This window comes from Camelus dromedarius, chromosome 3, assembly GCF_036321535.1.
Source record: "Camelus dromedarius isolate mCamDro1 chromosome 3, mCamDro1.pat, whole genome shotgun sequence".
Lineage (NCBI taxonomy): Eukaryota > Metazoa > Chordata > Mammalia > Artiodactyla > Camelidae > Camelus > Camelus dromedarius.
The window spans coordinates 96,263,503-96,276,966 of NC_087438.1; the positions used below are offsets into that span (position 1 = coordinate 96,263,503).

General features: G+C 33.2%; 1 protein-coding gene across 15 annotated transcripts in view; it reads right to left on the reverse strand.

The window, feature by feature from the left end:
• The window catches only part of FAM13B (family with sequence similarity 13 member B), a 100,864-nt gene that overhangs the window by 30,714 nt on the left and 56,686 nt on the right, over window positions 1–13,464 (reverse strand). For all 15 annotated transcript variants that reach the window (XR_010380369.1, XR_010380370.1, XM_010981891.3 and 12 more), the window contains 3 exons: window positions 12,377–12,418; window positions 11,378–11,533; window positions 9,503–9,635 (listed from right to left, as the gene is read on the reverse strand). Coding sequence is in view for 13 of the 15 variants with exons in the window: in XM_010981891.3 (XP_010980193.1) it covers window positions 9,503–9,635; window positions 11,378–11,533; window positions 12,377–12,418 (331 nt within the window). In the remaining 2 variants the exon portion in view is untranslated. The remainder of the gene's footprint in view (window positions 1–9,502; window positions 9,636–11,377; window positions 11,534–12,376; window positions 12,419–13,464) is intronic.

Genomic DNA, 13,464 nt, shown 5'->3' on the forward strand with positions numbered 1-13,464 from the left:
TTAAGACAATTAACAAATATTTTAATTGCTCAGTTTTAATTTCTAAGGTACTAAATATGATAGATATACCTATGTAAACAAAAGCTTTTGGGGATCCTCCATAATTTTTAAAAGTATAGAGAGGTCAGGTCCTCAGGTCCAAAGTGTGAGAATCACTGACCTAGAAATCAGACTTCAGCAACCTTTATGCTCTAGAACAAAGATTTACATTCTTAAATATGAAGGTTTCTGAGCACACAAAATAACCATTACACAGATCCAATATTTAAAATGAAACTTAGAACACTCCCTCATACCATACACAAAAATAAACTCAAAATGCCCTAAAGACTTACAAGACACTATAAACCTCCTAGAAGAAATACAGACAAAACAGTCTCTGACATAATCTTAGCAATGTTTTCCTAGAGCAGTCTAACAAGGCAATAGAAATAAAAGCAAAAATAAACAAATGGGACCTGGTTAAACTTACAAGCTTTTGCACAGCAAAGGAAACTAAAAAGCAAAACAAAAAGACAACCTATGGAATGGCAGAAAATATTTGCAAATGATGTGACTAACAAGGGCTTAATTTCCAGAATACACGAACAGCTCATACAACTCAGTAACAACAAAAAACAATCAAAAAGTGGGCAGAAGACCTAAACAAACATTTCTCCAGTGAAGACATACAAATGGCCAAAAGGCTCATGAAAAAATGCTCAATATTGCTAATTATCAGAGAAATGCAAATCAAAACTACAATGAGGCATCACCTCACACCTGTCAGAAAGGCCAACATTAAAAAGTCCACAAACAGGGTGGGGGGTATAGCTCAGTGGTAGAGCATGTGCTTGGCCTCGACAAAGTCCTGGGTTCAATCCCAAATGCCTCCATTAAGGAAGAAAAATTTTTAAATGATAAATAAAATAAAAATAAATATATGTAAAAAAAAGTCCACAAATGATAAATGCTGGAGAGGGTTTAGAGAAAAGGGAACCCTTTTACACCGTTGGTGGGAATGTAGTTCGGTATAGCAATTATGGCAAACAGTATGGAGATTACTCAAAAAACTAAAAATAGGGGAAGGGAAATAGCTCAGTGGTAAAGCACATGCTTAGCATGCCCGAGGTCCTGGTTTCAATCCCCAGTAACTCCACTTAAAAAAAAAAAACCCAATAAACTAAAAATAGACAATTATGATCAGCAGTCTCACTCCTGGGCATATATCCAGAAACTCTAATTGGAAAAGGTACACACAGCCCAATGTTCATAGCAGCACTTTTACAATAGCCAAGACATGGAAGCAACCTAAATGTCCATTGACAGATGACTGGATAAAGAAGATGTGGTGTATATATACAATGGAATACTACTCAGCCATAAAAAAGAATAATGCCATCTGTAGCAACATGGACAGACCTGGAGGTTGTCATACTAAGTGAAGCAAACCAGAAAGACAAAGAAAAATACCATATGATATCACTTACATGTGGCATCTAAAAAAATGACACAAATGAACTTATTTATGAAACAGAAACAGACTCATAGACATAGAAAACAAACTTACAGTTACCAAGGGGGAAAGGGTAGGTGGAGGGATAAATTGGGAGTTCAGGATTTGCAGAAACTAATTACTATATATAAAATAGATAAATGACAATGTCCTACAGTATAGCACAGGGAACCATATTCAATATCTTGTAATAGCCTTTAGTGAAAAAGAATATTAAATGCATATATGTGTGTATATGTATATACATACAGTTATTTATATATATATATATATATATATTCAGTTACATATACATATAACTGAATCACTGTGCTATACTCCAGAAATTAACACAGCATTGTAAACTAACTATACTTCAATTAAAACAAAAATGAGCCTCAGTGTTTCACTCAAAGAACCAAATTCAAGTCCCAACTCTTTCCTCTTCATGAAAAATAAGAGTAACAATCATTTACTTGCCTATCTTAGTTATTGTAAGAGAATCAGAAGAAACAGCTTACAAGAAAAATTACAAAATTCTATTATAAAAGCATATCACTACATCACCAACTGTTACTTAACCTATAATTCTTTTTACTATGAAATAATTGAAACAAAGCATGAAGACTGATACAATTAATACCCACATACCCTCCAGCCGAATGCAGGCAACCTAATTCCTAAACAAATAGTGAAAAGTAGTAAACAAAAAAGTGATTGGAGGGAGGATAAACATGCTTTCATAGGTGTATTATTCATTTTTTCCTCTCTTTTTTATGATCTGCTTTTTCATGTTAGGCAACTTTTTTTGTATGTTTTGTTCACTACCATATTCTTGGCACCTAGCCTGGAACAACAGTAGGAATTCAAGGGTTGTTTTTTTTTTGAGTAAATATATATTCTAACTGGGTGTTAATCTTTTTAGAAATTTGACTAGCAAAATCTGTGTATGAGGATATGAAATTATATTAATTCTTCATCTGGCAAATAATTTTCCTCATTTGCCACTTCTTTTTCAGTTTTGTTTATGGTACTTTTTGTCAAAAGGAACCTCTAAAACTAATATGATTTAATATTTGGCAGTTAAAGTTCTTTTTTTCTTTTAAAAAAGATCTCTTGATTTAATTTAACTTTTTCAAGTTAAAAAAATCTCACTGGCATTTTGAGCAGATTTTTGTGCAATAAATCAATCAGGGAGGCAGTATCTTTATAATAATGAGTATTTACAACCAGAAACACATATTTATTTAAATAAAATCCTTAGAGAGAAGACAAATATCATATGATATCACTTATATGTGGAATCTAGAAAAATGACAAAGCAAAATTTTGTTTAATACAAAACAGAAAGAGACCCACAGACACAGAAAACAAACTTATGGTTAACAAAAGGGAAAGCGGGAGGGGCGGGAAGAGGATAAATTGGGAGCTGGGGATTAGCAGATGCAAACTACTAAATACAGAGCAGATAAACAAGGTCCTTCTGTATAGAAAAGGGAAATACATTCAATAATTTATAATAACCTATAATGAAAAAGAATATATATATATATAAATATATATATATATATATAAATATAAACTGAATCACTATGCTGTACACCAGAAACTAACACAACATTGTAAATCAACTATACTTCAATTAAAAAAACATAAATAAAGTCCTTTATGCACCTCGGGGTAAAAAAAAAAAAAGGTGATTGGCGGCAATATAAAAAAGATGCAGTGACAGCAACAGAGCAGTCCAAGCAGTGGAGAAGGCAGATGAAATTCAGAGTCAGGTGCAGAATTGTGCCCTATATGCTACCCGAGGACAAAGAAAAACAAAAGTTATTTGAGTCAAGTTAGAATATGGCCAGACTTCAATTTCACACTCAGGGAAATACATAATAGTAAATATGCTTCATCACTTAAAGAAATTTTACTTCCTCAGAATTCATTCTAGATAAAATATTCAATCCTTTGTACACAGGTAAAGAACAGCCTATTTTTCCCCCTACAATATCAGCTGACAAAACAGCCCATACTTTCTCCCCTTCCTTCTACACAAACATCAGGGTCCTCCAAAAAGGGAGTCTAAGGCACTCTAGTCTCAATTCAGGTAAGCTAGAGAGCTTTGTGGGTGGTGATGGAAGCGGCAGTATTTGTGTGAGCAGCAGATGCAGCACAATCATACCATGAGTGTCTTAGTAGGTGTCAGGGTTTACTGCCAGGCCATGTCCATTAATTTCTTTGGTATCCACCCATTCCTTAGCCATCCATAACTGCTGTTTCCACACAGCTGAGTCCTGAATCTTCCCATTTCTACACACCTAGTTTTTCTCAAGTATACTAACTACTTCTTTTAGATAGGCTAAATATCCCCAACTCCTTTCTGCACATTTCATTTGCAAACCCTTGCTAAGTAGTATATATATATATTTTTTACAACATTTACAACCACCAGATGGCAGAAATAAAGCTATAAAACTTTAGAATCTAAATATTCAGATTACACCCAGAAAGATAAAACTGCAGTCCTCAACCTGATTTTATTTTTCAGTTCGACATAAAAACACATGGTGTAAAATTCTGCTATGTCTTAAGTAGAAAAAAAATTGTGATTAATAACAGCTTTTCCATTTGAATGGGCTGCCAACTCATATTTTTCCATCAGTTGGACTACAAAGGTGTTAAAAAATTTTTTATTAAGGTACAATTTATGCACAGTATTATATAAGTTTCAGATGTATAACAGTGATTCACAATTTTTTAAGGTTATATAAAAGTATATTAAAAATACTTCAATCTACACAGCAAAAAAAATGTGACAATGAATATATGTATTTTCATGTATAACTGAAAAATTGTGCTCTACATTGGAATTTGACACAACATTGTAAAATGACTATAACTCAATACAAAAAATGTTAAAAAAAAATACTTCATTCTAGTCCAATGTCTTCCACTGAGTTAATTAACTCAGGTCAAAACTGATAAGGTTTCCTGAGCAGAGGAACCATCAACAAAATGAAAAGGCAACCTACAGAATGGGAGAAAGTATTTGCAAATCATGTTATCTCATTAAGGAGTTAATATCCAAAATATAAAAAGAACTCATAAAATTTAACAGCAAAAAATAAGTAACACAATTAAAAAATGGACAATCTTTTTAGAAATTTGATTAGCAAAATCTAAATAGATATTTTCCCAAAGAGGATGTACAGATAACCAACAGGTACATGAAAAGGCACTCAAAATCACTAACCATCAGGAAAATGCAAATCAAAACCACAATGAGACATCACTTATACCTGTTAGGATGACTATCATCAAAAAGACAAGGCATAACAAGTACTGGTGAGGATGTGGGGAAAAAGGGAATCTTAGTGTACTAGGGTGGAATTGTAAATTGCTGAAAATATAAATTGGTGCCACTATGGAACACAGTATGGAGGTTTTTCACAAAATTAAAAATAGAACTACCATATGATTACTGACAATTTCACTTCTGGGTATTCATGTGAAGGAAAGGAAAATGCTAACTCAAAAATATAGGTGCACCCTCATGTTCACTGCAGCATTATTTACAAAAGCCAATATGAAAACAACTGAAGTGTCCATGAAGAGACAAATGGATAAAGAAAACGTGTACATATACATATACACATAATGTAATATTATTCAGCCTTTTAAAAGAATAAAATCCTGCCATTTGCAGCAACATGGATGGAACCTGAAGGCACTATGCTAAGTGAAATAAGTCAGACAGAGAAGAACAAATACTATATGATCTCACTTACATGTCATACCTTAAAAAAAAGAAAACTCGTAGGGTTTGTGTATTTGTATACAATACTATATTATATATTTGAAAGTTGCTAAGAGAGATCTTAAAAGTCTCATCTCCTCCCCCAAATTTTAAACTGTGTGGTAATGGATATTAACTAGACTTGTGATCATTTCAAATGTATACATATATCAAATGTTATACACTTGAATCTAACGTAATATGTCAACTACATCTCAATTTTTAAACATTTTAAAAAGAGAGAGATTGGGATTAAAAAAAAAAAACACGTTAAGTGGTTGTTTCCTGCCAGAGGTTCTGGGTATATGTTTTTTCAAACAAAGAAAAAGACAAGGAAAAGAAAAGGATGGAGTCTCATAACAGTACAAGTCAAATTGATAGCCATTTCCTCCTCTTAGCTGTCTGCTATAGTTTCCCAGGCCTCCACTTCTGAAAAGAGGTACTTACATGTCAGTAGTTTCTCACTGTCTAGAAGACATAAATAATTGCAAATTTGTCAGGGTACCACTATTGAAGGCCTGCTAATCCTGAAATTGATTAGGTATTTTGACATGAATTCTAATCAGGCTACTGATTTGCCGATAGTTTCCAACTCCAAAATAGTGTAAATCACCATAGTTTGTTGTACCTATTTTAAAAATTTAGAGATCAATCTCATCATATTAGTACAAAAATCCTAAATATTTTCTACACAGTCCAACAGAACACTGAAAAAAATACTAATTTGCAAAAGACCTGATATTTCATATCTGATAAAAAAAGACTTACTTAACGTCTAAAAAGAACTCTTAAAACTCAACAGAAAACAACCCGATCAAAAAAACAAACAAACAAAAAACAACCCGGTCAAAAAAATAGACAAAATACCTGAAATCACCAAAGATATACAGACAGCAAATATGCAAATGAAAAGATGCTCAACATTTTATGTCATGAGAGAACTGCAAATTAAAACAACAATAACTACACAACTATTAGAATGGCCAAAAACTAACACCACCAAACACTGGCAAGAATGTGGAGCAAGAGGAACTCTCATTCAATGCTGATGAATGAATGAGAAGCACACCCAAACTGATACAAGCATTTAGTTCATAATAAAGGTGGTATTTCAAACCAGTAGGAAAAGGATAGATTATTTCATAAATTGGAAAAACTAGGTAAACATCTAGGAAAAGAATTAAATCCATTCTTCATACCTTACACAATGTAAAATTCCAAATGGGCCAAATATTTAAATGTGGGAAATTAAACCATAGGATATTTTAAAAGAAGAAGAATAAAATTAGTTTATAATTTCATAATAGAGAAGGTCTTTCTAATAATGACATAAAATCTAAAATGTAAAAAAGAAAAAAGAAAAATGGTAACATAGAAAAATGTGCAAAGGATATAGACAACTGGAAGTAGAAATGGCTCTTAATACTTCTATAGAAATATTAATGAAAATTACAATTTACAAGTTTCATTTACCACGTTGTAAAAAAAAAAAAAAATCTGCTACTGGTGAGGGCACATTGCTAGTTGATAGTGTAAAATGGTTTAGCAGAGGGCCGTTTGGCAATACATAATAAAATAACAAATGCATATACTTTATGACCCAAAATTCTATTTCTATAAATTTATCCTAAGATAGGTTTACACAAGGTGAAATGGTGTATGCACAAGGCTATTCACTGCAGCAGTTTTTAGAATATGCCTATTTTCTTTACAGTTTTATCACATGCCATTATGGTGAGGATAAACTAATATGGATTAATTAATTAGGGATGGAAGGGATGAATTTCCTAACTATCCTTTTATAACTTCTTAACTATCTGAAACTATCTCTTCAAAAGACAAATATTTAAAAATTATATTTTAAAAATCTACAGAACAAAATACATAACAATAAACAAAACAGATGAAAATCTCAGCCCTCATTAAGTTTATAAGTCTAATGATGGGAAACAAAAATAAACTAACAATTTAACAGATATGTGCAATGGTGATAGAACTATGGGAGTGGGCGCAGCTGGCAGGGAAGAAAGACAAAAAGTTCAGGGACTGGAAGGGGGGAGGTCAGTGGGAGAGCCTACTAATATATACAGAGTGATGAGGAGATATGGCCTCACTGAGAACTAAAATTGAGGAACGATCTGCAGGATCAGATGAGGAAACAAGCCATGGGAATATCTGGGCAAACAACAATCCATACAGCACCTTAAGATTGAACTGTCTTAGTCATAATTGTCTTATCAGTCCATGCTTCCATACTGCCTATTGCTGTATTTTTATACCTGGATGGCACTGGAAATTTCTGAGATGAGACTTGACATAAAATTTTCATTTTGAAAAGATCACTCTGGCTGCTATAGGGAGGAAAAGATAAGATCAGTCAGGAGGCTATATTAATCTAGGTGAAATAATGCTGGCTTGCACCTGCATGGTGGCAATGGAAACAGTAAAAGGTGGTCAGACTCTGTATAAACGTTCAAGGTACAACTAACACATCCAGTAACAGACTGGATGTGCAGTGAGAAAGCAACCAATCCAAAGCTTCTGATCTATGCATATGGAAGGAAAAACTTCCCTTTACTAAGATTTTAAAGACAAGAGGAAGAGCAGATGTGTCCACAAGATTTCAAGAACAGTTTGGTGCACGTTAAGATGTTTATAAAGTGTTCATAAGATACTAAGATGTGTATAAGACATTCAAGTGGAAATGTTGAGCAGAATAGCTACGTAAAAGAATCTGAAGTACAAGAGGAGATCTGGACAGGAAGCCTTTAGCATACAGATGGTATTTAAAACCATGAGATTAAATGAGATTACCAAAGGAGTTAATGAAAATAAGTGATCTGAGAACTGGGCCCTGGACCATTCCAAAGTTCAGAGGTTCAGAACATGAAAAGCAATCAGCAAAGGGATAGGGTATAGCCAGTCAAGGAGGAAAAAACCCCAGAGTAAGATATCCTGAAAGCTAAGAGAAGAAAGTGTATCAAGGTAGTAGGCGTAATATATTGAATCAAATTGTGCTCTTAGGTCAAGTAAAATGTGTAACAAACATCACTGGTGACTGGCAAGAGCAGTTTCAGAGGAATGGTAAGGGTAAAAAGTTGCCTGGAGTGGATTCAAGATACAATGTGAGGAGAGGAATTAAAACAGACACAGACAATCCATTCAAGTAATTTCACTATAAAGGAAAGCAGAGAAAGAGTGGTAGCTACAGTGGGATGAAGGGTCAAGAGAGGGCTTTTTCCTAAACATGGGAAAAATAACAGCAAAAGTTACTGATTGGACTGACCCCACTGATGAGAATGATTCAGCAGATATGCAGAAACTGATAATGCAGGAAAAATCAAGGAGAAAACTACAGAAGCAATAACCATGAATAGATGAAAAGGGATTAATCTAATATAACTGTATAAGTAAGAATATTAATACACAAGTAATATACAAGTCCAGTAAAAGTAACAGCAGCAGCTCAACTTCTGTGAAACGTTTTCCAGGTTATAAAGTAATTTTATATTTTTACTTCTTTAATATTTATAATAATCCTCTAACATAGATATTACCCCTCCCCCACTTATCTATAAAAAAACAAAGAGTAACTCAAGAGAAGTTGGGTAACTTGGTCAAAGTCATACTGCAAAGCCAGAATACAAATCTCTAAATTCCTTATTATACATACATTAGCTTATGATTTAGAATGAAAACATGAAGAAAATGTCATTTATTAAGAATCTTATTTGAAAAAGTGTTAACGTAACTAAACTCTGAAACATGTCTTAGAAAAATGCTACTTTGTACACTTATTAAAATGAGTTATTTTAAAAATAATATTACTACAAACAACTATGACAGTGAAAATAATTTACTTTTTAAATGATGTTTATGGGTTTTCTATAATTATGAAAAGATCCTATGTTCTTTGGAAAAATTCTGGGAAATGCAGGGCTTTTAAAAAGAACAAAATTCAACCGTAATACCACCAACCACCTCAGCTGACATCGTAATTTGCCTCCTTCCAGAAAAGTATTTTAAAATAAGGTGTTTTATATGTACTTCCCCACCTAATCATGGTTCCTGACCTTTACTAAGAGAATGCATGTTTTGTGGACTTATAATCAAGACAAACATGTATCAGCAAAGACAGTGAACTATGGCTTCTGGTATCAGAGGAATTCATGAAGGAATCAAAGCTGCACATCTAGTACACCTAATACAGATTTTTTTCAAGCCTTTGAATTTCTTACCTGGTTATTTTCTTCATCTTCAAATACAAAATCTTGCTGCATAACTTCATTATCTAAATTAGGGCTAGCCACAGGTTCTGAACAGTCTCTGTTACTTTCACTGGCATTAATAATATCAGCAGCAATATCAATCCTAGTAATGAAGATTAAAAAGTCAGATCAGGCCACATGGTGAATATGTAATGCCTTTAAAATAAATAAATATCGGTAACAATATGAAACTTTTACTTGTCAAAGAAAATGTGCTCTTTTCATAAAAACCCACTTCCTTTATCTTGCCAACTTACACTTTATTATGTTATACTATATATTATATTACACTAACTTATATTGTAAGGAATCTACCTTGTTTGTTCCCTTCAAAAATTTTCAAAACCAAATAAATGGCCTTAAAAATAATTTGTGTGCCAAAATAATGATTTCCTTTACGAATACACACTCTAAATCATAATAATGACCTGTTTGCTGATTAAAATACAAGTCTAACACTATGCACCATAGCATCCAACACCTCATCAGGTATAACAGGAACAGGTTTCTACTGCAGATTTTTTTCATCTTATGTAATTTAGAATATGTAAAACACTGCAGGTTTTTATTTCCAAAGACAATACCACTACCAATGAGAACACGAGTTATTTACAGAATACTGTCAGAGCATGGGCACAAGTTTTCAGGATCTCTAGCTAAGCTAAGGGCAAACTCCAAGGAATCTGCATATATTATATCCATTTTCCGACTATTTTCACCTTTTAGACACTTCTTTCCTTCATATTCAACCCAAGTACTCCCTATAGATCCACTTGTATTAGTTTTAATCGTGTCTTCAAAGCCCACAGACCATCACATAGAGCTGCATAGGCTGGTGATGCCATTCACACAGACTACATGGCACACCTACAGTTGTACAATATGGTATTCCTAAAATAAACATACTTCAACCATTGGTTTTCATATCCATTAATTTTTCAGTTTCATTTCATACTTAATAGTTAGTCTAGTATACTTAACATATTTGGACTTTTAAAAACCTAATTCCTAACAAAAATAACAACTACCCAATCATCTACTTTTTGGGCCCTCCTATGAATTCTCCAAATTTGGGCACAGCTTTCTTAAGATCATGAACTATGCTGTTCTGCAGATCTGTCCCCAAACAAAAACTGACAAATGCAAACTAGGAAATCATTGCACTGTGGTCTCAGGGAAAGGCACCTACATATCTTAGAGTGCAGGGCTGAGGTAATCAAAAAGGAAATGAAGATTTTGTCATTTAAACATAACAAGTCAGATGAAGAGTGAAGTAATATGACACACCATACAGTACACAGAGGTACTTTTAACTTACATAAATTCAACTATTACTAGCTAACCTAAAAAAACAGCATGTAGGAAAGGCAAAGGCTGGTGGCATGGGATAACAAGTTAAATAGCAAAAGATGATTCTATTCACTTCACTCAACGACCATATGCACTAGGAGTGATGTCAATCTGCTGTCCCTATAATCTATTTGTTTAGATCACTGTACGTCTCTCATGGTGTGAACATCTGTAGCAGAAAGTATAGGCCTAGCTTTTCTTAAGTTATTTTTCATACAACATAGTCCCTAAAGGTAAACCCACTATTTCATCTGGTGTTCAGGGAGGAAAACCTGGGTGTGCTGGACTTAATGTCTACTACCTTAATGGAATATTTATGAGGTTTTCAATATTAAGAAGTATATACAATTTATACGCACATATGTACAAATTCACTTTTCACACTGACTTTCAGAAATCCTCAGGTAAGATAAGAACCCATTATTTAAGAAAAATACAATAAAAAGGCAATTTCATAACAATAAATAAAAGTAAAATATTTTAAAAGTTTCTTACTGGTTATTAGATCCTTTCCCATCACAATTAACACTTCCTGCTTCATTATTACACACCAGACTCTGTTGTTGTAAATTCTTAAGATCATGATCTATGCTGCTCTGCAGATCAAAAAGGTGCTGTTCCACAGCTGCTCTAATTGTTCTTTCTAAAATGCTACAAAACAGAACACATTTTAGTGAGAAGCAGTCACCCTATCTGGGTATTTGGTCACATAAACACAAACTTTAAAACCCACAATCAATTAAAAAATATTATGGTATTTAAATAAACAGACTAGAGTAGTAAAAGAAATATATAAAAAGAATACATGATATTGACTTAAATTTTAAAATGATTTGCCCAATAGATATTACATAAATCAATTACAATGTTACCATTACTACTGAGTTAGAAATAATCACTTGTCCCAGTAATTCATTCCTCACTACTATATATAAAGCCATTTAACTAGACATTTTTTAATTAAAAATAAAACTTTGGGGATGGTAAGGAGGTAATCAGGTTTATTTATTTATTTTTAGAGGAGGTATGGGGGATTGAATCCAGCACCTTGTGCATGCTAAGCATGCACTCTACCACTTGAGCTATATCCTCCTCCCTTAAATAGATGTTTTAAAGCTATATTTATAAAGCAAAATAATTTACCGGCACTCAGCTAAATAAAAGAAACTTCAAGAGTACTGTCCATATTTTTTATGTGACGTCTACTTCTTAAAGAAAACTTCATAAAAAATATCTATTGATATTTTTCAATCATTTCAGAAGAACAAACAAAAAAAAAATCACCTGAAAAAAGTTCACCTTTATTTCATATATTAGTGCAATACATTCCTTCTTCACTGGTTCCTATTGCAGTACATAAAATACTAACTAGTTTCACTGCTTTATGTACAATCCTTCCTCTAAAGTAAGCACAATAAATACATGATTTTAACTTCCAGTTAAGTGATTTTTTTTTTTAATCTTTCAATATCTTCTCTAAGTTATACTACTTACTCCGCAGAGGCTGGTAAGATGCTGATGGGAGATGTATGGGCACTGCAATCAAAGAAAGAAATTAGCTATAAAATTTTTCATACTAAATGATCACAAAACATGCTGAAAACTGCCACATTTACACTATATTAATAATACAATCAGGAGAACATGTGCTAAGTTCTACAGCTAATTTTCTAAAGAAATTATTTTTCACAGAAGAAATCCCTTAAACATACATACTCTATGTATGTTGTGTGTGTGTAGCCAACAACTTCACATGGCACTCACTTGGAGGAATAATGACCTATTCCAAGCCTGGAAGGGGGAAAAAACTGACTACTGGCCCAACAACAGTACCCATCTAGGGTAGTATGGAAAAGACTGGCCCTGTACGCCTTGCCAGAAGTAATAGCACATGCTACTATTCAGAGGATATTCTCAAACTACAAAAGGAAAAGGCTTGGTACTAAAATTCAGACCACCACATTCACTGTGCCTGTAACACACTTTCCTTAGCAAATTCTGCACCGCAGTGTCTATCAATACTTATAAAAACATAGAGAACAGACTCATTTTTACCCAGTTATCAAAAGTGCAACTTAAACCCACAATGAGATATAGATATTTCCAAAACATTTAAAATTAGAAGTCAAGCGTTGGTAAGGATGTGAAGCAACTAGAACATTCACAATAATGCTGGTGGGAATGTAAAACGTTTCAACCACTTTGGAAACCAGTCTGATAATTTCTTGTAAGTGTCGAATATCCCTACCATGGAATATATATAGCATATTTTTTTAATAAAAGTCATTAACAACTGACACATGCAATAAACTGAATCTCAAAAAACATTACAACAAGCAAAAGCCAGGCACAGAGAAACTACTCAATGAGATTCCATTTATATGAGATTTTTCTAAAACAGGTAACATTCATCTGTATATGACAGAATGCAGATCAGTGATTGCCTGAAGCCAGAAACAGTGGGGATGGGCAGAGTTTACTTTAAAGAAGCATGTGGCATTATGTAAACAGTCTCTACCTTGAATGCCACGGTTGTTAACAGGTATACATGTGTATGTGTTCATCATTTATAAAATGGGTAC